This window comes from Charadrius vociferus, unplaced genomic scaffold, assembly GCF_000708025.1.
Source record: "Charadrius vociferus isolate BGI_N301 unplaced genomic scaffold, ASM70802v2 scaffold282, whole genome shotgun sequence".
NCBI lineage: Eukaryota > Metazoa > Chordata > Aves > Charadriiformes > Charadriidae > Charadrius > Charadrius vociferus.
In genome coordinates, this window is record NW_009647731.1 from 7,332,173 (window position 1) to 7,356,206 (window position 24,034).

The 24,034-nt window shown below is 36.1% G+C and overlaps 1 protein-coding gene across 1 annotated transcript in view; it reads left to right on the forward strand.

Annotated features, from left to right (window-relative positions):
- The window catches only part of ATRNL1 (attractin-like 1), a 580,396-nt gene that overhangs the window by 182,878 nt on the left and 373,484 nt on the right, over positions 1–24,034 (forward strand). Inside the window, exons 18-21 of the mRNA XM_009881641.1 lie at positions 3,239–3,452; positions 5,493–5,681; positions 10,500–10,718; positions 15,369–15,506. Coding sequence (XP_009879943.1) covers positions 3,239–3,452; positions 5,493–5,681; positions 10,500–10,718; positions 15,369–15,506 — 760 coding nt within the window. The remainder of the gene's footprint in view (positions 1–3,238; positions 3,453–5,492; positions 5,682–10,499; positions 10,719–15,368; positions 15,507–24,034) is intronic.

Here is a 24,034-nt window from a genome sequence, read left to right on the forward strand (position 1 = left end):
CAGAGAATAGTTTAGGTTGGAAAAGACCTTTAAGATCATGAAGCCCAACCATTAACCTAACGCTGCCAAGTCCACCACTAAACTGTGTCCCTCAGCACCACATCTACACATCTTTTAAATACCTCCAGGGATGGTGACTCCACTTCTCTGGGCAGCCTGTGCCAATGCTTGACAACCCTTTCAGTGAAGAACTTTTTCCTAATACCCAATCTAAACCTCCCCTGGCGCAACTTGAGGCTGCTTCCTTTTATCTTATTGCTTGTTGCCTGGGAGAAGAAACTGATCCCCCACCTCGCTACAACTTCCTTTCAGGCAGTTGTAGAGAGTGATAAGGTCTCCCCTGAGCCTCCTTTTCTCCAGGCTAAACAACCCCAGTTCCCTCAGCAGCTCCTCATAAGACTTGTGCTCTAGACGCTTCTCAAGCTTTGTTGCCCTTCTTTGGACACTCTCCAGCTCCTTTATGTCTTTCCTGTAGTGAGAGGTCCAAAACTGAACACAGTACTTGAGGTGGGGCCTCAACAGTACTGAGTACAGGGGGACAATTGCTTCCCTAGTCCTGCTGGCCGCCCTATTTCTGATACAAGCCAGGATGCTATTGGCCTTCTTGACCACCTGGGCACACTGCTGGCTCATATTCAGCCATCTGTTGACCAACACGCGCAGACCCTTCTGTGCTGTGCCGCTTTCCAGCCACTCTTCCCGAAGCCTGTAGTGCTGCAGGGGCTTGTTGTGACCCAAGTGCAGGACTCGGCACTTGACCTTGTTGAACCTCATACCATTCTCTTCGGCCCATCGATCCAGCCTTCCCAGAGCCCTCTGTAGAGTCTTCCTACCCTCAAGCAGATCAAGGCTCCCACCTAACTTAGTGGCATCTGCAAACTTATTGAGGGTACACTTGATCCCCTTGCCGAGATCATATTAATAAATACGTAGTAGTGAATATATTGAACAGAACTGGCCCCAATACTTAGCCCTGGGGAACACCACTGCCACTTCTTCCAAAGGTCTTAAACTATTCCCCCCCCCGCCCCTGAGTTCCAGCAGAAGCTCTCTGTTCAGTGAGGCCTGTCTTCTTCCCTGTCAGCTTGTCTTTCGGCACATGGGGACAGCCTTTAGGATTTCTATCTTGAAGAATGTCCAGCCTTCCTGGACTCCTTTGCCCTTCAGGACAGCCTCCCAAGGGACTCTGTCAGCCAGGCTCCTAAACAGGCCAAAGTCTGCCCACCAGAAGTCCAAGGGAGCAGTTCTTCTGACCCCCCTTCTTATTTCTCCAAGAAGCGAAAACACTGTCGTTTTGTGATCACCGTGCCCAAGACAGCCTGCAGTTGTCATATTACCCACAAGTCTTTCGCTGTTCACAAACAGGTGCAGTGGGGCACCTTCCCTAGTTGGCTCACTCACTAGCCATGTCAAGAAGTATACAGCAATCAAGGCAACTAAATAACAAACAAGACAACAGATGTATTATCTACCACTTTCTAGATGCCCAAGTTCTACTTTGACTGCTTGTATCATGTTCCTTCCAGTACCCAGAATGTGGGAGCTCTCTCAGGCATCTGGAAAGTTGGTCTCCTGAGGTAACAATGAAGTTATGAAGTAAATACAGAAGTAAGAAGCAAGAGTGGGCAGCGGCATTTTTGCCGGATGTTCTCACTGCTGTTTGAGTCTACCAGAGTGCATCACTGCTTCTGGAGTGGAACATTTCTTAGTCATTTTTTGATTTACTTAAGTCTGTTCTTGCATCTGGAAGTCTGTTAGTTGCTGTGGCAGTGTTTTTTGATCATGCTCCCAACTGTTAGGACAGAAAAGAGCATAGGGAGTATATTTTAGGGAGGTTGGGAATACTGATTATCTACGTAGTGTTTTTTTAAAAGATTACCAGTGCTATTTCTGAAGCAAAATTAGTAATCCTTTAGTTTGGTCCGATGAGGCAGGGGAAAAAGAGGAGTTCTCTGATCAGGAGTAGATTTAAGAGCTCTGAAAAATTTTTCAGCCATGGATTAAACCTGAGTGGCCGAAGGAAGATGTGAGATCAAAGATGGAATATGACGATGGAGATGATGGTGGTGATTCTTTGTTCACTTGTGAAATACTACATAGTTCTTGAACAGCTGCTGGTTCCCGTTAGGTATATTATAGTGTTTTACGTACCTTGGCTTGTAAATTGTATCAGTTGAGAACCTAATTCACAATCGGATCAACATCTCTGCTTTGGAGCTGGCAACATCTGTCTTTTGCCTGGTGCAGATCGCTGTGCTGTTTGGTGCTCTGGTATTCACCTACCACCACTTACTTCTCACAGCTCATAGTGTGTCTATATCTGTGTTCCTTCTGTTTGAATTGGTGTTAATGAAAACTACCCGTGCAGAGATGACATGAGGAAAAGTGTTTGTTTTCAGTATCTTGAGATTTTTACAGTGATGGGAGCATGAAATGTATGTAGATTTATCCTGGAACAGGCAAAGGCCTTTATTCCTCAAAATCTGCTTTTTCTCTTGGTGATTGTATAAAGACAAAATGATAAAACTCAGTAGAATTTGTGAGATGTAATTTAACTAACAGAGCCTAAATATTTTTTGAGAATTAATCCTTTTTGTTTTCTAGACTAGCTTTTTTATAGCTTATAAATCAATAATAAAAGTGTATTCAATGTGTATTAGCATTGGAGTTGCGGGTGTGTCACTTTTATCTCTGTCTCTGAATTGCCTAAAGATGTTGATCAGTATCAGCAATACAGATTTTAGAGGATGGAACATTTCTCCTGTATTTTCCTGAACTTTGATTTCTGTGAATTATTTCATATGCATTTTTTTTTATCCACATTGGCCTCGCAATTAATAATCAGTATAGCAGCCACGGGGAAAAAAAAAAAAAAAAACAAAACACCACAATTTCATTATGACCATTTGGCCTGGTTTTTGACTCTATCAAACAATAGTAATCATGATTGACTTTGAACAGAACAAACACAGGTTTTTACTAGAGCAGTGGCATATCATGGGTGGAGGGTTTGTTGTGTTTTTTTTTTTTTTTATGGGGTGGGGCTCAGCAAGGTAGAACAATTAAGATAAAAACTTTCTGGGCAATGACTGATGATAAAGTGACAGGAGAACATGGTGAGTTCTCTCAAAATGTGAAGTTCTTGCTGTTGAGCTATTCTTTGAAATGTTTTAACCAATAATAATAACAAAAAAGCATTTAACTAATTATGTCACATTTGTTTCGTTCTGATTCATAGAAAATTTCACCTTGGGTAGGTTTACGTAAGATCAACATCTCCTACTGGGGCTGGGATGACATGTCTCCTTTTACAAATACAACTCTGCAGTGGCTTCCTGGAGAGCCAAATGACTCCGGCTTCTGTGCATATCTAGAAAGAGCAGAGGTGGCAGGTCTGAAAGCGAATCCGTGCACTGCTATGGCAGATGGTCTTGTGTGTGAAAAACCTGTCGGTAAGCAATCTCTTATACTCAGTTACTGGTACTGTCATGATTAGCAACCTGTTTGGGTTTTCGTTTAGCTAAGAAGGGTTTTTGGAAAAATCCTATTAAATAATTTAAAATTAAAAAACCAAAACCAAAATGGAGTTTTAATTGAGAAAACAAATAATATTCCTATTCCAGCAAATATTTATTTGTGAATTAGTTATATGACTCAGTTTGCGTTACACTAGAAGTCTTATAAATTCCCTCCAGATCAGTAGGATTCAGTGACAATGGTGATTACAGCATGAAAGTGTCTGTGGAGGTGTTCAACAAGGCTGATGTTTTCTTTCTGAATCTTACTGAACATCACTGAACATTTTCATGGTCTAAAAGACTGACAAAACCAAAATTCTTGTTTCCATCTTTTAGGTTTGTTTGTATGTAAAGATTACTGTAGCGAATATTCACTTGACAGTTCAAATTAGTATTTTCATGCTCAGATTGTCCTGTGTTTCTCATCATAGCTGTGAGGTTGAGCACATGAAGTTCTTTAAATTTCCCCTTCAGATTTATTCTGGCAATTGTCTGTGCAAAACTGGAAAATAGCTACATTGTTGGTGTTTGGAACGCTACCTATCAATTTGATGGTTTTGCTGGGAAATTGTCAGACTTGTTAACTTGCGTGATCAAAGTGTGATCTTACCAACCCTTAATTTTCTTATAAGAAATTCCAAGCAGCAATGTAATTGCAAAGTATGTATTATACACTTGTTGCTACTGCCATTTATATTTCCTAAAAATGTCATCTTTCAGTGTTCTTAATTTTGAGCTAATTGTTAATTATTTACCAGATGTTTCTCAGAATATTAAAAGATACAGTCACAAGGGAAGAGACATCTCAGAAGGGAAAGGATACACTAGGTGGAACACAAATTACTTTATTAAGACGCAATATTTTACAATTAGATCAACATTATATGCATCTGTTACTGGTGTCTTGTTTTAGGTTTTTTTTGATCTTGAGGTGCTTCAAAGACTATAGATATCAAAGTACTTCAGCCTTATAAGAATACTTTTATAGTTTAGATTATTTTTGTTAGGTATTTATTTATTTATTTATTATTAATTGCAAACCACAGCTTGAATAAGTACGTAGTAGGTCAAATCCAGGAATGGCTGTGGTTAAGTGATTTGGTGTACTACATTAGTGGATGAAGAACGGCTTAAGAACTAGGCTTGTACTGAATACCAGTCAATAATATACAAAACCATGGCAATACCTAGGAGGGCTTAATCCTGGTGCTTCACAAGGCAATTCTGTATGGAAAATATAGTGCTATCTATATTTTTGTGTTCCTACCTAACAATTACGCTACTGTTGTTCTTGAACACTTTACAGTTTTATTTGAAATCAAAGCAAAAATCGGGAGTTAGAGTATACAAGTTCTATTTGTGTATTACAACTTTTTGAGATGACATGCACCATTAACCTAGTCAAAATGTGGTCTCTAGTAGAGAAAAACAAATAAAAACCAAACAACCCCAACCCCCAATCTGTTTTGCATTGAACAATGTTTCTTTTGTTACTTTCCCTTTGGATTCTAGTGACTTTCATATATATAGTGTAAGGCAAAATTTTAGGAGATAAGTCACAAGTTTAATATTTGTTGCTAAACTAATGAGAACAATGGACCCAGAACTCTGCTGTACTTGCTGTAGAAGCTTGGGACTTATTTTATGTCATGTATGTGCAAGTAAGTAGCTGACATGACCAGGCAATGAATGTTAAATTTATTGATTCAGTATATAGATAAAATTGCTGTGAAAAATTTTAAATGGACTCTATTAGAGCTCTATTATGACTCATGCTGAGTGTTACCTAATAATTTTTATAAAATATTATTGTATTTGTATACTGCACTGTAAGTTTAGATGAAATTATTTACAGCTAGTTAAGGAAGCAACCACTTTCACTTTAACAAGGATTTTTCTCGTGGAATATATGATTAAAGAAAAAGGAGATTGCACTTGTGTTCAAAATTATAAATATTTGTGGCTCTTTTCCAGTTAGTCCCAACCAGAATGCCAGACCCTGCAAAAAGCCATGCTCCCTGCGAACAACATGTTCTAACTGCACGAGTAATGGTATGGAATGTATGTGGTGCAGCAGTACTAAACGATGCGTTGACTCAAACGCCTATATAATCTCCTTCCCGTATGGACAGTGCCTAGAATGGCAAACTGCCACTTGCTCCCGTGAGTATCTTAATGAACGTTCATCCTATTGAATATGCTGTTGTATATTTTTCCAGTCGTAAGACCGTCTATGTGAATAGGATTCAGCATGATCACTAAAGATAAAAAATAATTACAGATGAATCACCTTATATAGCTACTAATGAGGGCAGTCAGTACTGAGCATGTATTTTCTAGATACAGATAAATTATGGGTAATTCTTTTATGATGAAACATATTTAATCTGTTAAAACAGATAGTAAAAAGTGTTTATTATTTTCAGATAAAGAAAAAAATACCATGGTTATTTGTGCGACTAGCGTTAGTGTGTCAAATAATGGCCATGAGTTGGAAAAAAATACTATTAAAATTACAGAAATAATATGCAGACCTTAGACTTATGCCATATGTAGTTATTAAAAAAAAAAAAAGATGAGCTGAATTCAGAGTTTTTAGGGTTCTGATTTATTTTGTTAGTGGACTCGAAGTACATTTTCCTAGCATGTAAAGTCAAAACCAAAGCAGGTGAGTTTTGTCAAGCAGAGAAAGTATTCCTCAGATATCCCCTTTGGAAGCACATTTCATCGGAAATTGATACAATGTGTCTCTAGGAGAATAAGAAACCTACTCAATGTACATTTCAGTATACTGTTCAGCTAAAGGTACTTCTTCCTAAGTCTGTAGTGACTGGACCTTGTTGCAGTGTATATCACTGCTATAATTCATGTAGATGCTGGAGCAAGCCGCCTGGTGCCTTAGATTATTGTCTCAGTCATGGTTTATTTAGAAAAGTTCCTCAGTTTCCATCCTACAGAAGACTGGTTCTTAGTAATTTTACTGTCCTTCAAGATTTGATTAAAATATTTCCTACCTGTAAAGGAGTCCAATCCAATGGGACACAAACAATATATAGGACTTCTGAAGGGTGCCACTGAACTCTCGTTATTGCTCTTCGTGAGAGTGGTTTTTCTAATTACTTGCGACTTCCTTTCCCTCTCCGTAAGGGTCTTTTGATATCAGCATCTCTGGAACATTTTATTTCTGGATATGTTGTGGCAGGATTGATGATGATGTCCAACAAGAAGCAACTTGCTTTAGGGTCCTAATTAGATCGTGATTCCATCTAATAGATTATGGATGCAAATACAAAAGGTAGTTACTTGCTTTCACCTAAGCCTTGGGAAAATATTAAGTAAAATTAAGGTCCTGTCATATCTGTATCTTTGATATATTCTGACCTTATGAGAGAAGTGGCTCTACATACCAGATCACTACATATACCTGAGTTAAAGGAAAATAAGGCATAGGAAAATTTTTGTTTTGGGTCCAAATAGCCAAGAATGGTGGAACCTGCAGAGCCTGTATTCCTAACTAAAGAAAAATTCTTCTTCAGCCTTAGTAGTCATAAAATATAATGAATCGGTACAATGTTGACTTGTTCTGGTAAACTTTTATGCTTGGTAAATTTTTATGCTTAATAAATTTCAGATATTAATGCAGGTTCTAGTGTTCAGGTTCAGTGTGGACTAGAAGTAGGGTTTACACGTTCCTTGGGTCCTTATGTCCTCTAAATCCACCAGTCAGCCCACGTTTGCTCTAAGAACAAAGAAATAATAGGAACATTTAATCTCTTCTCCCATATATTTGGAATAATAATCCTGTAATTATGTAAAGGTTTAGTGAACGGTTATATGAGAGAAACATTTTTACACTCCTATAAGGAATCAATTTTGCAACTTATAAAAAATTAATAGTGAGTTGTGGCAGAAGATAAGTAGATTGAAAATTTGGAGATAAAATAGACAGAACGCCACATGAATGATGCTTAGCTTTTTAAAATAGCTTATATTATTTCAGCCTGAATGTTTAATTCTGTTTTGTGCTTGTGTAGTATTTGCACATCATGCAGATTCAATTTGTTTTGGGAATACAAAAAATTGGTTTTAATTTAATTGTCATTTTTGTCAGGTCTGTAAAAGTTTATATTAAATAAAGCAAACGGGATTTGCTATATACAAGTTCATCATTATTTAAAGGCAGTTTTGTATGAAAATATATTTTCTATTCAACAAATTAAAGGAAATCAAGATTCTGTGTCTGTAAGCAGTTTTTTTTTTTTTAAGAGTTTAAAGCATTAGATATTTTGCATATAAACAAGAAAACGAATGTCCAAATGAAACATGGTTCAGACATTGTTTCAGTCTAAATAACTTAAATTTTATTGGGTAGAAAAATCATTATTGCTGCTGAGGTAAAGAAGTATTAAGTGGATTCCCTTTTCAAGGGGTAGAGTTCTACTTACTTTGAGAATGGAATGTAACTATACCTTAAAAAAAAAAATCCTCTTTTTTAATTTTATTTTTGGTCTGAATGGCTGATTTCTGAGTTTTTTAACGTTTTGCTCTGAACGGAAAAAAACAAACCCAGAACTTCACACAAGCATCTGTGATTTATATGAAAAAAAATGTAATAACTGAGATTTTTCACATTTATTTTCACAAATGAATATTAAAATGAAGAACACTGTTTTATTGGTGACGTTTTGTCATTTTAATACCCGCTTGCCAAAAAGTAGCGTTCCACTCTTCCCCCCATCTTCCATTCATTACGACTTTTGATTGAATAGCTGACAGTTGAACAGTCTTGGACCACCTCTAGAATTAAAAAGAAAAAAAAAAAACAGCTTGAATATTCCCTTCTTTCATAAACAATAACTTCTCAGTTCTCTTCAGTTTTGCAGCTGAATGCCACTACAGGGAATATCTGAGGATTGTAACTTTTGGTTCTATCTTCCATGAAGATAGTGTAGCTGGTACTGCAGAGCTGTTTTCTCCTTGCTTTATCAACAACAACATGAGAATTGTTTGGATCATCTACAGTGCATCTCTGAAAGGGCAAGCCAGCCAGTACAGAATGGTGGTCTTTATTTTTCTGCTGATCTTCTAATGTATGCAAAACCCAAAATTTGTATCATTCAGCTTCAGATTTGATGAGGTCTGGTTTTAAACTGTTTTGTGTCAAGTGATTGACGTTGATTTCCAAGAACAGTTGAGTTCCTTTTTTTTTTTCCTTTTTTTTTTTTTTCACCCCTCCCTTTTTCCATATTTGGGAAACTTGAAACATTTCCTCCTATTTGGATTCTTCCAACTCTAATGATACAGGAGCTCATGCTGCAGCTTTCTGCACTGTTAACGTCCTTTTCAGATTCTCATTCAGATTCTTAACTGCCTGTTTTCTTGATATCTGCATGTTTCTTTATACTACTGGAGTATTTTTTCTTTGACAACTTTCATTACTTTTAAACAGTTTTAATAGTTGCTGAGGTTAGAATAGCTAGCTTTCCTCTGATGTGAGATTATTTAATTAGAAATGAAATTGTTGTGCTTAGTGTAGCCTTTATAGCTTGGATTCAGGTATTCCGTTTAAGGAGTAGAGTATTAGTTGAATATAGTGGCCTGGCTGGAGCTGAGCCAAATTGAGAGGTTACACTCATGTAGAAGCCATTTGAGTGTCCTTCAAAAAAAAAAAAAATTAGAAATACTTTATTTTTAAAAAGAAACTTAAACTGTTTCTGGTTTCCTGGTGGTGTCTTCCTGAAGTTCATGTACGCTTTTAAAATTTTTTTTTAAGTGTCTACAAGGTTAATGTGAGAAGAGACAGAGACCCATAGTGATCAATGTTCAAATGATTCTGATGATAATTTGACTCAGTGTTTCAGCATTAATTTAAAAAAATTAAGATGTAGCAGAAACAGCTCAAATAAACTTGTGAACTCTAATGGTGTTCCTGGAGATACTGAATTGTTAATTTGTTATTAATAAGAAATGGCAGTAACTTCAGAATATGATTTTTTTTTTTTGGTTCTAAACAGATTTCTTGATATATAAGGAAGAGCATTTCTATGAGAAATTAAATTATTAGTATGCAAATTAAAAAATGAAACCTGATTTACTCTAGCAGACAAGACTCTTAAAGTGGCTCAATTAAAAGGGATCGAATTATGACTTGTAGCTCAATAACCCTTTTTTCTGAAAGATGTGTAATATACTAGCTTGTTTCAAAAGTTCTGTATAAGACGACTGAGTCATGTTTGTAGATGAATACTAAGGTGTGATCCTGGGATACTTTGTACCCAAATAAAATTTTGGTTTGAGTTTGAATTATCACAATTCTTGTATCATTATTATCACTCTTATTTGGATTATTGGCCTTGTCTTGAATTCTAGCGTTTTTGTTGGAAGGACTGTTTGTCAGTAAAACTAGGAATATACACATCCCTTAGTATATATTAACTATAAGTACAGAGTATATATTTTATCATGGGATTTAATGAATGTGTGTAATATTATTGTTCTGCTTCATTGTCTTTGTTTATTTGAAATCTTTGTTGTTGCATTGTGGTGTAAAAAACACCTGCTGTGTATTTTGTGATCTCTGAAGAAGGGTTGTCAAACACTGGAACAGGCTGCCCAGGGAAGTGGTGGAATCGCCATCCCTGGAGGTATTTTTAAAGATGGGTAGACTGATGCTTAGGGACATGAATTAGTGGTGGTTTTGGCAGTGTTAGGTAGATGATTGGACTCGCTGATCTTAAAGATGCCTTTCAACCTAGATGATTCTATGATTCTAAGTACAATATTTAAAGAAAATTGAGATATTCTTACTAATGTTACTGATTTTTTTTTAATTTGAAGGCAATAGAAATGCAAAATTATTTCTTCATCAGCTGTTGTAAAATCCTAGCATCTTATTTAAAAAAAAGCCACCTAAAACCCCAACCCAAAACCCAAACGAAAAAAAAAATTCCTTGCATTAATAATGTATTCCATGTAATAAAGCTCAAAACTGCTCTGGACTGAGGACCTGCGGACAGTGTTTGGAACAGCCCGGGTGTGGATGGTGTAACGATCCCAGTAACACTGGAAAAGGACAATGTTTGGAAGGATCGGCAAGAGGCCCAATGAAGCCTGTTGGTGTGCACTCTAGTGAAATGGTGCTTGATGCTAGTCTCTGTCCAAAAGAGAAAAATTATGAATGGTCTTTTATCCAGTGTCCAGGTAAGGTCTGCTTCCGTTCTTTCCTATGTAGGAGATAAGAGATGTTTCTCTAAGCATGCCAAATTAACATAATTATTTTGACTAATACAAATAACATTTGCAGGAGAGATTTGTTTTTCTAATACGTTTCCTAAATACATAGTTTGTTACTCTCTGTGTACTGAACACAAATGTGTGGAAATTTAATGCAAGTAGTTTAACTGAAATTGCCATTTATTTGTAAATAAATTTTCACCCATCCTATACTTCTGCTTTTTCAAATCCATCTGTATGGGTTTGCTTCAGCTTTTACTTTCTTCTGGCAAATCTCCACCAAAGGAGAGCGCAGCTGAGGAGAAATTATCTCTAGGCAGCTGCTGATGGCCAGGAACAGAAGTTCCTGCGTCCCCGCTGGTCGTGCAAAGGTCTGGCTGGTGGTGAGAAGAGGGGGCTGCCAAATAGCTGAGCTGTGCCTCCAGTCTACCTTTTAGACATTTTGCGTATATGGAATGTATGCTTTTGTAATCTTAAAGAGAATCTCTGAAGTCTAAATTTAAGCCATAGCAATCTGATTACGGTATTGTAATTTTTAAGTTCACTGGAAAACTAAGCAAGATGCTTTAGGACAGTGGGAGCTGAACGGGTACAGCCTCCGGCGTGGAAATACTCAGCCTGAAAGGAACGTGTGAAAGCAGCGGTGTAGCGGTGTAGGCAAATGAGAAGCACACTGGGGAGTTTGACAGACCCCCAGTGGTAATTTACAATAAATAATACAGTTTAAAAGACAGCTTGAAAACTTTTTTTAGAATAAATGGTGTAATTTGGCTAAAGTTACTTTTCCAGCAAGTGTTCCTACTGCTGATCCATTTGGAAGCTGAAGCTTCTCTATGGGTACATGCAGCTATGTTTGCTGTGCTGGGTACTTTTTTCATCAGCGTATGTGTGTGCTTTCGTACGTATGTGTGGGTGTATATATTATTATTTAGAAATCAGGATCCCTGAAGAAAGCTTTGCTTTAGTAACTTTTTTTTTAAATACATAGGTAGAAAGTAATTTTTTTTTTAAGTTTTATGAACTGAAATGTAAACCCAGGTGAACACTGTCAAATGTTCCAAGTTAAAATCAAAACACTTCAAACCATCTAATACTGTTTCCTGAACAAAGAAGCTTCTAGTAAATTTCTGGAAACAATGGAATGAGAATGTTGCCTAGAAACTTCAGTACTGAGTCTGTATGTTGAAATACAGATACGTTGATAATGTGTAGTTAGTCTTTCACTGCAATACATAGTATCCACCACTAGTGAAATTGTAACGGAGATATATATATTTCATGTCTAAAATGTTCACGTTAAAAGATTTGACCACTTTAGTTCTTTAATATTTATTCTACACAGATAAAATTCTATATTCGCTGTATGTTCTGAGCAAGAATTCACTGAAGTTCTGCTTTAGTTTAAAAACTCACTAGTTTTGTGAGTTTAAGAGGCAAATCCTGCAGAAGTCATAGAATTAAAATTTCAATTGATGTGAAATTTCATTTTGATTTGTACAGGCTGTAGGTTTTATTTCTGAGATTTTGTTTTCATTTTTTAAAAATATTATCTGTATTGGATTATACTAACAGAGTTTATTATTCTTAGCACAGCAATCATTTAAAATAAGATAGAATTGATACTAAATGTGTATAAACTTACTGAGCAGTTTGTTGTTTGGATGAAAATAAAAATAAATAGGTTATAACGTAGTTTGAAGATTATTCTGCCACGCTGATGGATAGTTGACTAAACCATTCATGTTCATTCAGGTATGCACTTAGTTTTTCTTGTAGTTCCTATCTATGCTCTTTGTAGTGCCTTTGGGCAATTGTGTTGGTGATAAGTATTTTGAATTCATTCTCATTTTCTGTCTGTTCAAATCTTTAAAACTAGTATTCAGCAGGTAGCATTAAAAAAATGTTTCTTTTTGTGAATGGTCATTTTGAAATCAATACTCCTAAAAGCAGCTGTCATTGTATTTCTTTCTATATTAATAAATTTTTATTTTTAATCAGATTTATATTTTAATTGAATTATTATTGTAAATAAAATGGCAAATACCATATATTAAAAAAAAAAAAGAAGAAAAATAGTGTTGGGTAGTGTTAGGTAGAATGTAAGCCCAAGTTTGTCTTTAAAGGCTAAATCTTTAAAGCCTAAATTTCTCCTCTGAAAAGCAGTATGAATTGATTCTAACTAGTTTGTTTAAAACTAGTTAAAGTATGTTTACAGTACATCCAGGTTGTAATGCAGACATGTTTTTTATATATTTTTTTGTAGCGTAAAGTATTTCTTAAAACTATAATTTTCAACATTTGTCAGCATCACCAATCATTTCAACTCAGAGGTCAAAAGCAAATTAAACATATAATTGCTTATCTCCAGGGTAGCCCCACTGAAGATTCAGCTAAATCACATCTGTATGTGTGAGAAAAATTACTCTGTTTCTTCCACTGATGTACATTAAAATCACTTATGGAAAAAATGACTTTTAAAATTTAACTCCTTGTTCTTATTTAAAGATCATTACTCATCTCATTATTTTAGTTATTGCTTTAATTATTTAATACTGATGTCTCCAGTTTGCACTTGTCTGTATCACAGAAAGTTGTTGCAATGTGCAGTTCTTCTGGCTTTTCACTTTTCTCAGCAAGATACACATTTTTAGGAAAACCAGCAAAAATGTAATACCATTTTTAAATGGTGTGCCATTTAAATTGTACATTGTAGTGGTTCTTATCGTCTATATATATATTTAATTTGATTTAAAGTCTCTTCCATTATCTTTGCCTTCAGAAAATGTAAGACTATCATATGTGACAAGATAATATTATCACTTGCGGCAAACTAAAATGGACAATAAAAAAAATAGATTAATTAAGGTTGCTTTCATTTGTCCTTTAAATAACAGAAAAAAAGAAATACAAAACTGAGCATTAGAAAGAATAGAAAATTTACACATCAGCGACCTGCTAGATAGAGGATATCAGCATGAAACATTTTCCTTACATCGTGATTGCCTTAATTAGGCAATCTTACTTGACTTTAATAGAACACCTATTTAATGCACCATTTTTACTTTTGGTTTATTGGGTCACATTTTTTTTTTCACATTTGCTTTAAGTAATATAATGCATAAGACATACAAACAAAACCAAAAATGCAGCTGCAATTCATGGTATTTTCACGTAGCTTTTTCTGAGAAAGGCAACAACGATGCAGAATGGCAAACTGCCTGGAGGAAGACACTACGAAGTTGTCTAAAAATCAAGTGTTCTTAGCAAGAAGAAAGCTTGTAATTTCTAAGGAGATTTAGTCAAGACAGTGAGAAAACTTCTTGTCTAGTAGTACAGACATGTTTGATACTTGTTTACAAGATTCTATAGGCATAGCTACAGAAATAGGAAGAGATTGTAAACTTTGGAGGTTTATGAGCCAAGCCTGGTGATGGCTCTAAATACATTAAGTTACTAAATTCTAAAACGGCTCTAAAAACTTTTAAATCATGCAGTGAGAATCCTTTTTTTTTTTCTTCTTCTTTTTCTTCCTAGCCAAGACACCAGTCACTATGACATTTAGATTAAGAATCCAAATAATAATAATAAAAAAAGAAATTAAACAGAATGATGTTACTGAGATAGAGGTCCTCTGCTGAGTCTTACTCACCCTTCACCAGTAAGGGATTGACAGGTTTGACGTGGTCTGACATTTGACAAGGTGCTGTAATTGACAGATTGCTAATCTGCGGAGCACTATGAGCTCTGAGGTCCCACTCTATAGCAAGGTCATCCTTCAAAACCTCCTGGTGGTTCAGCCGAGTCCTGGCAGGAGGCTCGATGACTCTGCCACAACTTACATTGTAATTTTGCTGCAATAGTGATCAGCGCTTTCTGAGTTTCTTCAAAACACGGAGCGCTGGCGTGGCGTTGTGGTACAAGATTGGTGGTTTGTACTGTTGTTTGACAAAAAGCAATTTTATGCTTTAAGGGTCAAACATAAACAATTTATGTCAATAAACTATATCTAGTTTTTCTGCTTTCACCAAAGTCGACCATAGTGAGGAGGGACTGGAGATGTTTGATGGGATACTGATGTCCTTAAAACCTGCTAATGTGCCAAGGCTAATGGGAGGATCAGAGCTGTTAAAAATAAGGCAGTCTTTGGTCAATTCTTTTGTAAGTTCCCTCCCTGTAGTAGGTATGTTTGAGTGTGAGTTGTTCATGTTCTCCATCGCAGTAGCCTTCCAAGTGCTTCACAGCGGACTGCACGTAGGTAAGGGGGGTTTCATTTGGTCTCAGTTGGTGACTTACTGCCTCTTGACAGGATTCTTAAGTGACTGGGCAGCATTTTAAAGGTATGAGGACTGGATACAGTTGCTCACAATGGCAAAAAAAGACTTTTTCCACACACGTTAAGTTCACATGTCACTACATAGGCGACTTCTGTGGTCCTTTGTGTGAATTCATGTCTTGTTACAATGCTACTTTAAAGACGTTCTGTGTCAAAGTATAAATATATGTGCTGTCAGGATTAAACTCCTCAGAAATACATTTGACTGCTATTTTGTAATCACATAAGAATGATTTTGTTCCCAAGAGCAATTTAGTAATGGCTTTTTAAATGTTATATTCTAGCTTGCCAGTGTAATGGCCACAGCACCTGCATCAACAGTAATGTCTGTGATCAATGTAAAAACTTAACAACAGGAAAACAGTGTGAAACGTGTATGCCAGGATATTATGGGGATCCCACAAATGGAGGACAGTGTACAGGTAAGTCGTTCTGCTGGGAAGACAAAAAAAAAAAAAAGAAGTGACATTTTATATAATGTGAATTTAACTTTTTAAATGTAACATGAAAAAAAAACTTTTCTGTAAAGGTCAAATGTTTACTCGATAATACTGATGAGTCGATCAGCTAAATTAATGATTCAAAATCAGGTTAATATTTTTAAGAGAAACTTTGCATTCAGAATCATAATTTTGCAGTTGTTAGGTCTGGATGCTCTAAGAACAAGATGGTAATTTCAAGATGCCCTCCCAGTTAGGGAAAGGAGGAGAAAGGAGCTGTCTTCTGGGAGCAATGCCTTAAATCTTGGTATTTCAGAGGCATCACTTCATTCCCTGTAAACAATCCTCTTAAAAGCAGTGAGAAGGTACTTACAAATGAAGTTTGGTACCTACCCTAATGTCTAATAGCACTGATTTGTATAAATGTGTGATCTTATTGGAAAAATTATGCGTTTAACAGACCACCGAGTCTTATTCACGTGTAGTTTAAACAGAAAGGCCTGGTACACTTGAGGATTGTAAGGTACCCTAACCTATTCAATCTGTTTAGTTTTGTAATTGCTGCATTGGAGGATTCTCCCTGAAGTGAAAGAGAATGAAGTCCAGTAATCCAAATGGCTTTTGTATATTGCCGTAGGGTTGTTTTTTTACTTGCACGGGTGTTTTTAAAGTTTACAGTAACTCCTTCCCTTATAAGAAATGGGGGAGGGGGGGTTATATTCAATATGTAAAGTCATTAAGATAGTTGAGGTTGAATCTTGGAGGGTGTTAGAAAGTTTTGCCCATTATATTTTCTTCTCTCTTATTGATGTTTATTTAACTGGACCTTTGCTTCTCAAGGAATATTTATTCATTCAAAGCATTTACTTGTTCTTCAGCACTTTAACATGCAGTAGTCAATGCATAAAACTGCACATCTGGTAAACTCAAGCACAATATGTAGAAAGTGTGTTCAAGGGGATGGAAAGATTAATGGCTGCCCCTATTGACAATTGCATTTTGCTGGTGCTTTATGATGCTTTAAATAATTCTTAATAGGTCTCTTATTTCCTGAAGTTGACAAAATGTTCTTTTGCTGTCTATAGCACCTTTATGGCAAAATGATGTATTAATATAGCTTTTATTCTTCAGGGATACGTTAGCTATCAACCAAATAAGCATTCCATCACCTTTAGTGAATTACGTGTAGTGCAATAATGGCTAAAATCAATTTATAAGACCGGTAAAATTATAAATTTTACAACTTGTTTTTTCAACCCTAGTCTGTAAGAGTACGTATTTTTATTGCTAGACATGATTTTAACGGGAGCTATTTAGACTAAATAATGCTTTCAAAAATAAAGATTATAATTATTTTGAGGCCTTATCTGCATTGGTATATTGTATTTCGTAGTATAGAGCCCATAAATCTGTTTAAGTCTTTAAGACATTTTGATGAATGTAGTCATTGTGAACTGTTAGATTTTCTCAGTATCATGATTTTTGTTCCTGTGATAGAGGTGCCCAAATTGTGGGCCAGAGATTCCTGCAGGACAAAATACCAGTGATCCATAAAAGTCAAATCAATTTTACATGGATTTAAGAGGATTTTGGAACCATAGTTAAGATCAGGCAGTGTGCAAAGGTAAAGAAAGAGAGGGTTCTATTTTTTTTTTCTCCTTCAATCTGGTAGTGCTTTTGGTAACACAGAAAAAAATTTGAAAATAGCTGCAAATTAAAACCGTAATTAGAGTACAAGCATAGGCAGAATATCTGAGTGGAAGAAGGGTCAATACGGTCAGAAGCTGGACTTAAGTGTGACTGAAATAATTAGAAAATGAGACAGGAAATGGTATGGAATAGCCAATCAAAGAAAGAAAATCATGAAGAACTGAAAAAAACCCAGTCATCCTTATAGTCCTTTCTTGTGTCACTTTTCTCTGCGGCTGCCAGCTGAGTTTCTGGCTTGACTCTACCAACACTTCTTTTCTACTAAGACTCACCCTTCTGGTCGAGGGCTGAGACTGCCTGAGCATGCGGTGCATTCTTAGAGCCCCAGAGTTATTTCTTTGAGCATCCAGATTGAAAACTTTTTAAAGGAATGACAAGATAATGGCTATAACTCTTAAAGTACATCTGTAATGCTATAATATTCCTCATATAACAAGTTGTTATAGTTACAAGGGTGTAACTTGGTTATGAATTGAAGAGCAGTTGAAGCTGGGAGAAGAGGTTGTACTCGATCTCTACAGTTGAGAGGCAAAGTGGTGTACACCAGGAGAAAAAATAAGAATTGTTCTCTTAACTTACTCATGACATACTACTTTAAATATTTTTTTTCTCAGTGTCCTGACAAAAGTACTTATGTATTCAGCACATGTATTCTGCTGTTTTGTTATGTGCACTTATAGGTAAAACCTGACCTCCCAACTTAGTTTGACTATTGGTGGTATAGATTAAAAAGATTTCCAAGAAAGACTGCCTTTTCTTTTATAGGCTGGATTAGCCTTTGCTGTTCCTTAGATCCCTGATGATCTTGAAAGGAAGGAGAAGGAGATGCATAACAAGTCTTTCAGTCCTTGGAATTTTTTTTTTTTTTTTTTTCCTTAAACTAAAGCAATTCTTTCCTGAATCCATTTTTATACTTCTAGGAGGTCATTCAAAAAGCTTTGAAGCAAGCTGACTGTCCACTTCTGAGTGATCAATTATCTTATGACCTTTATCCAGGGATGGAAAAATTTGTACAGTTAACTATTTTCCTTATTCTACTCTGGGAATAATGATGCTTTTACAACTGTCATCAGATAACTGATACATTCATAGTGCTATTGCATAGTGTTATGCTATCAAATTACTATGAGATGAATAACAGTTGTTTTAGGAAAAAGATATAATTCATGTTACAGAAGGTTTTGAATAGTTGTGATTAAAGAATGGATAAAAAAAATTGACTTTTCTGGATTTTCACTCGCTATAATTGCTGTCATTTCAATAGCTTTAAAACAAATCTAAGGACTCACTTTGCATCCTGATATGATGCTGGCATAGTAGAAGTGACAAACCTAAAAAGAAGGATAAAGAAAAGACGGGAGGCATAATAACAGGCTTCAAATATGCGAAAGGAAGCTGAAAAGAGAGAATGATGATAAAGTGCCTTCCACCACTTTGGTTGAGGAAGAAGTAATGGCATTAGGTTGCAACAAGAAAGATTACAGTGGACTAAAAGGAAAACTTTGTACTGGTTAAACTGTGAAATAGATTGCCATTATGAAAGACATAATGAAATCTGCATTGCCACCTACACTGTATTTGTTAAAATCTTCAAATTTCTCTAGCTTTGGAAAAGTGCAGTGGACTAGCTGATTCCACATGTTCTTTTCCAGTCCTAATTTTCAAAAGATTCTTGGAGTCTGAGATCTAGAATGCAGGGAGGTATTGAGTAAAGATATTCCAATTATGTAAGTTAAAAATGAAAAAAAAAAAAAAAAAAGCATTCCAGTTATGTAAGAAAATTATCTGCGTATAGCAAAATGACTATGGATATTTGCCATACTATGAGTGCTTAATAAAGATGTTCCTAAGTATTACATGTTATTTATTTTGGAATCTGTAGCATTGTTGTTATTGCGGTGTTAAAAAAATTTTCCATCTAATCCAGGTCTGTGATTGACCCTCACACTAGTTTATTTTTGTGTCAGAAGTGTGGTATGTCGGTTGCTGATGGGCAATAGTTTGACAATGATCATATTTTTTATAATTAATGATTGTACTTTTTCTTAAAAAAAAAAAAGCCTGATACCAATTATTCCTTTAAATTCTGTCACTTCAAGTCTCTCTTCTTTACAGGCAATGAGAGTTAGTTTGTATTCTTGGTGTACGTGTGATCTTTAGATTCAGTAGTGCCAGCATGTGGCTTGCAGTAAAGATGTATGTACTCCTTTGTATTTGTAAGCTAAAGTCCCTGTATAGCAAAGAAAAGTGTAAAGTAATAGTACCGTCAAAGCTACCATGTAAAGTTACAGCATCCTTTTTAAGAGTTAGTTCAATGCGCAAGAAAATAAGAGGGAAGCCAGAGGTGAATTCTGAACATGAGGGAATAGAGCGCTCTGACAAGAGACAGGTTTTGGGTTGCAGACCAAGCTCCAGTTCTGTTTACCCCATTTATCTGACTGGTCTTGAGTGCAAATGCATGAGCAGCCCCTGGAGTGCTAAATGCGGTGCTGTCAGTCTCTGCCAGGAATATTTAAGGAGTCAAACCCTCTTGTGATTTAACAAGGCACACTCACACTCTGTATTGTGATGAAGCTTAGGCAAGAGCTGCCCGGCTCAGCCTTGTTTGCTTCTGAGCAGGTAAAGCTATCCAGACGTAGGCAGCCTTGTAGTCTGAGATGTTGAAGAGTTGGAGGACAGATATTCCAAGTCACTTTGTTTCATTTTTAAAAAAAATTCTACTCAAGTCCCATTTGAGATACCATTTTGAAGCCATGAATATAAAAATTCAGTAGTAGAAAATTCATCATTAAGTATTGATGGATTTTGGAAATAAAAGAGCCCTGACTCTGGATGGGAACAGACACTGACTTGCTGTCTTGGTGGTTTCTCTCTGTTATATTTTCTTCAAGGTCTTGTTCTGTCATGTAATGCATGTTTGGGAAATATGCACTGTTTTAATAGAAATTCTAGGGAAAAAAAATGGAGTTTTAAGTGTACTACAGAGTGCAGCATAAAGTAACAGGAGAAAACTGGATGGGAGATTGCTTTGAACAATTTTGTGTAATCTTGGCAGCATTTTTTAGCATTATTTTCAAACTTATTAATCATCTACTTAGTTGTCAATGTTAAAAAAAAAAATTACCTGCTTATCATCTTGTCATTTTCTTTATGCATGGTATTTTTAAAAATTATTCTTAAAATGTATGAGATGCCAAGAGAGAAATCTTTACAGTAACTTATGACACACACTGTGAATGTGTAATACATTTAATAATAAGATAACGTAAGCACTTTGCTGTATTGCCATTTTTTTCATAAACTGATAACATCCCAAACAGCGTTCAGTTTTCCCATAATTGTACTACCATTGCTGTTGCTTTTGCAGTAGGATTAAAACTGTGAATACCAGCACAGCAGGAACATTGTGCTTTAACTTGCACCGCTCGCTCTCTAAGCCAACTTAAAAGGCACGGTGTTTAAGACGCTGATGACCATTCTGGAAAAGCCTCCTACGAGATGGGCTGTATGGGTGAGGTTTTTTAAGCAAGTCTGTAGCATTTCTCGTTCCCTTACAGATCTGTCTACTTCTCTGCTATCATACAGTTGGACATTTTCAATGCTAAAGGCAACAGCTTCTCCCCACGTTTAATTTGTAATAATTCTGTTTGAAAATGGGAAGTTAACTGTTTACTGGAAACATTTAATTTCTTACCAGAGCTTCAAACTATTAGCAAAAGTGAACATGCTTCTAGTGAATGTATACCATGTAGCATCTGCTGCAGCCAGGTGAGAGGTCTGGGCACCTTTTTATTCCTCCAATACGTAGAGGGAGAAGGACAGAATAAATCTGAGCTCTTCTGCCATTCATATAAAGCATCTGTCTCTGTAAAAGCATGCCTTATGCAGCATCTGCTTCTTTTGCATATTGTGTAACTCATTACTTTTCACTGATATTTATATATGTGTGTGTATGTGCATATGTCTACACATGAATTTGGGCATCTATGCATTAGCTGTCCAACTTACATATATTTATAGCAAGTGCCTCAAGAGATTTTAAAAAAAGATACGCATCAATGAAAGGCTAAGTTAGACAAGCTTTAAGGTACGTTGACTTAGGTGAAGTTCACCCCAGCAATAAAATAGTTGCTGAGATATATTTGTGTTTATTTCTGTTGGTTAAAAGAAGAAAAAATAAAACTTTTTAGTGACTTGTTGATATCTAGGATACATCTTCAGTAACAGGAGGAAAATCCAGGATGTTCAAATCTTGCTGCTCAAAGAATGTGATTATTCTGCTGAGTAACTGACATCTGAGAGGTGGGGGTTGTGAGAGAAGAGGCTGAGGATGGCAGAAGTCATTACTTCTGGTGTCTGTGAAAGACAGATGTGAGAAAGATGTTAAACTCATCATGGCAGCTAATTGAAAATGGTCTCCTTGGTTTTTAGGTTCTATCTAACTTTGAAAGATGTCTGCTGTGTAGATTTATAGATCGTTTTTCTCTGGCACTGTTTCTAACATTTTTAACTCTTCAGCAATAGCAACCTTCGTAACACGTCTTTGTCATGACAGTCCATGAAGGAACTGATAGTGATTTCCTTTCTTCCCTGTCTCTCCAAAAGAAATGCTGTTAAAAGCTACCATGGGCATGATCAAGAACAAATTCCTGTTCCTATAGGGCAATTGGTGTGTTAGATATTTGGAAAAAAAAATCAGTTTCATTTACAAGGAGCACATGTGCATTAGAGTGGGTTTTTTTGTAGGCAGCACATCTAAGAAACCCAGCAATTACTTTGAAGTAATCTGTTGCCTCATTTATTAGAACACAAACATCAACTTGAACAAGGTTACCTGTAGAAAACTAGAGGAGGAGTACTAAAGAAAACTAGGGGAGGTATAGTAAAGAAAAAATGGAAACAGATCTACCTTTTGCTACCAAATAATTTCAAGGTGGGTGTCCTTTCCCAGTATTCTTTCCAATCCAACAATTTATTGCTGTATCCAAGCTGAATCAGACTCTGTACAATCCACACTAGATCTTGGGAAAGTCTCTTTTTTTTTTTTTTTTTTTTTTCCCTCTGCTATTTGTTTTGATTCTACCTCCAATTTATTTTGATAGACCTCTTCCTTTCTGAACCATCTCCCCATTTCTACTCTTGTTTCAGGTTTTCTGCTTCTTGTCATCTTTTCCCTCAGTCCTGAGAACCCTATTGGGCTGCTCCCAGTAGTTTTTTGCAAAGCTTATCTTTCATTTGCATTGGAGGAAGAAGCTGTTTCCTCTCCCATCTAGAGAGCGCAAAGTAACCCAAAGTGCCCAGGAAAACATCCTGCCTGTTCCTCAGCCATACTCTAAAAATATGTGTGTGTGTGTATACATACACAGTGCACAGCATTTGTACATTAAATTGTAAGACAGCAAATTACATAATTTCGCTCATTACAGAAAGCAACCTGTCTTTTCATAATGGAAAAAGTTAATAGCGTGACAAGGAAAAAAATTTAATGTTCAGTTTCTTTTCTGAACAAAAATATGCTGTTGCCTGCTTAGTTGATAGAAAGGAACCTGGTAGTTTCCCTTTAGACTTATTTTTCTAGGTTTCAAAAAGTTATACAAGCAATGAGGGAACAGAAAACAGCAGTCTTAATTTTTTCACTTCAACGCTATCACTGTGTAGCTTGTAAATTACCTATAGTTTGGGATTGCAATAGGGCAGGTGTAGAGAAGCATCTACCTAAATATTCTGAATATGAATATTTTATGACTGTATTTGTGGCAGTAAACTTGAAAGTGGAAAAAACTATTTCCCTAAGAATGCATTTTATTTAGTAAATATCATATCACAATAACATTATATTTAAATTTTAGTCTCAAAACACTCAGAGACTACTATATCATAGTATTAGAAACTGTATGATGCTACTTTAAACAGGCAAAACTAGGCAGATGCTGTTCGCCTGAAAAATAGTTTTTGGAAGGAGAAATACAATCTTTCATTTAACACTTCATCAAGGGATTTTTTTTCAGTAACTTGAAATCACTTTCTTCTTTTGTGATTCAGACCTTTACAAACAGATTGTGCAGCAATCCTGGCCTTTGTAAATATTTTCAGCTAAAGGGGGGATTGAAGATTCTGTCTGTCAGGAAAGTCCCACCACTGACGGGTGCCTGAGACATACCTTGGTTCCTTTTCAGGGCTGTCACAAAATGGCTGTACAATTTAGGGATTTGTTCTCTTTAACAACACACTGAAGTATTCTAGTCGTTTCTAGTTGTTGGAGGTAGTTCATGCCAGCACTCTGAGCAGCAGGAAAATGGTAGTTTTGTTTTAGATAAAATTTAGTCTGCTTTTGAAAAGGTTGCTTTAGTATGCTTTTTTTTTTTTTTTTTTTAACTGTGAAAGTGACTGAGCACTGGAACAGATTCCCCAGCCTCCCTCCTTGAGAGGGAGTTGTGGAGCTTCCCTCCTTGGACATATTCAAAAGCCTTTTGGATACTGTCCTGCGCAACCAGCTCGAGGTGGCCCTACCTGAGCAGGGGAGTTGGTCCCAATGATCTCCAGGGCATCCCTTTGAACCTCAGCTGCTCTGTGATTTGAAAACAGTGCACTATACTGAGGCATTAAAGACCAGGCATTTCAAACTTTCTATTCCTCATGTCCTGTCATTTTATAGGAATACAGCATCTGTAATAGATTTGTGTAGCAGCTTTAGGCTCGTCACATTTTGGTTCCACACACCAGTCCCGAGGGAGGATGATGCCTGTCTCTGAAACCTTGCAAGAATTCTTCAAATTTATATTTAAGTTACCACTAAGCTT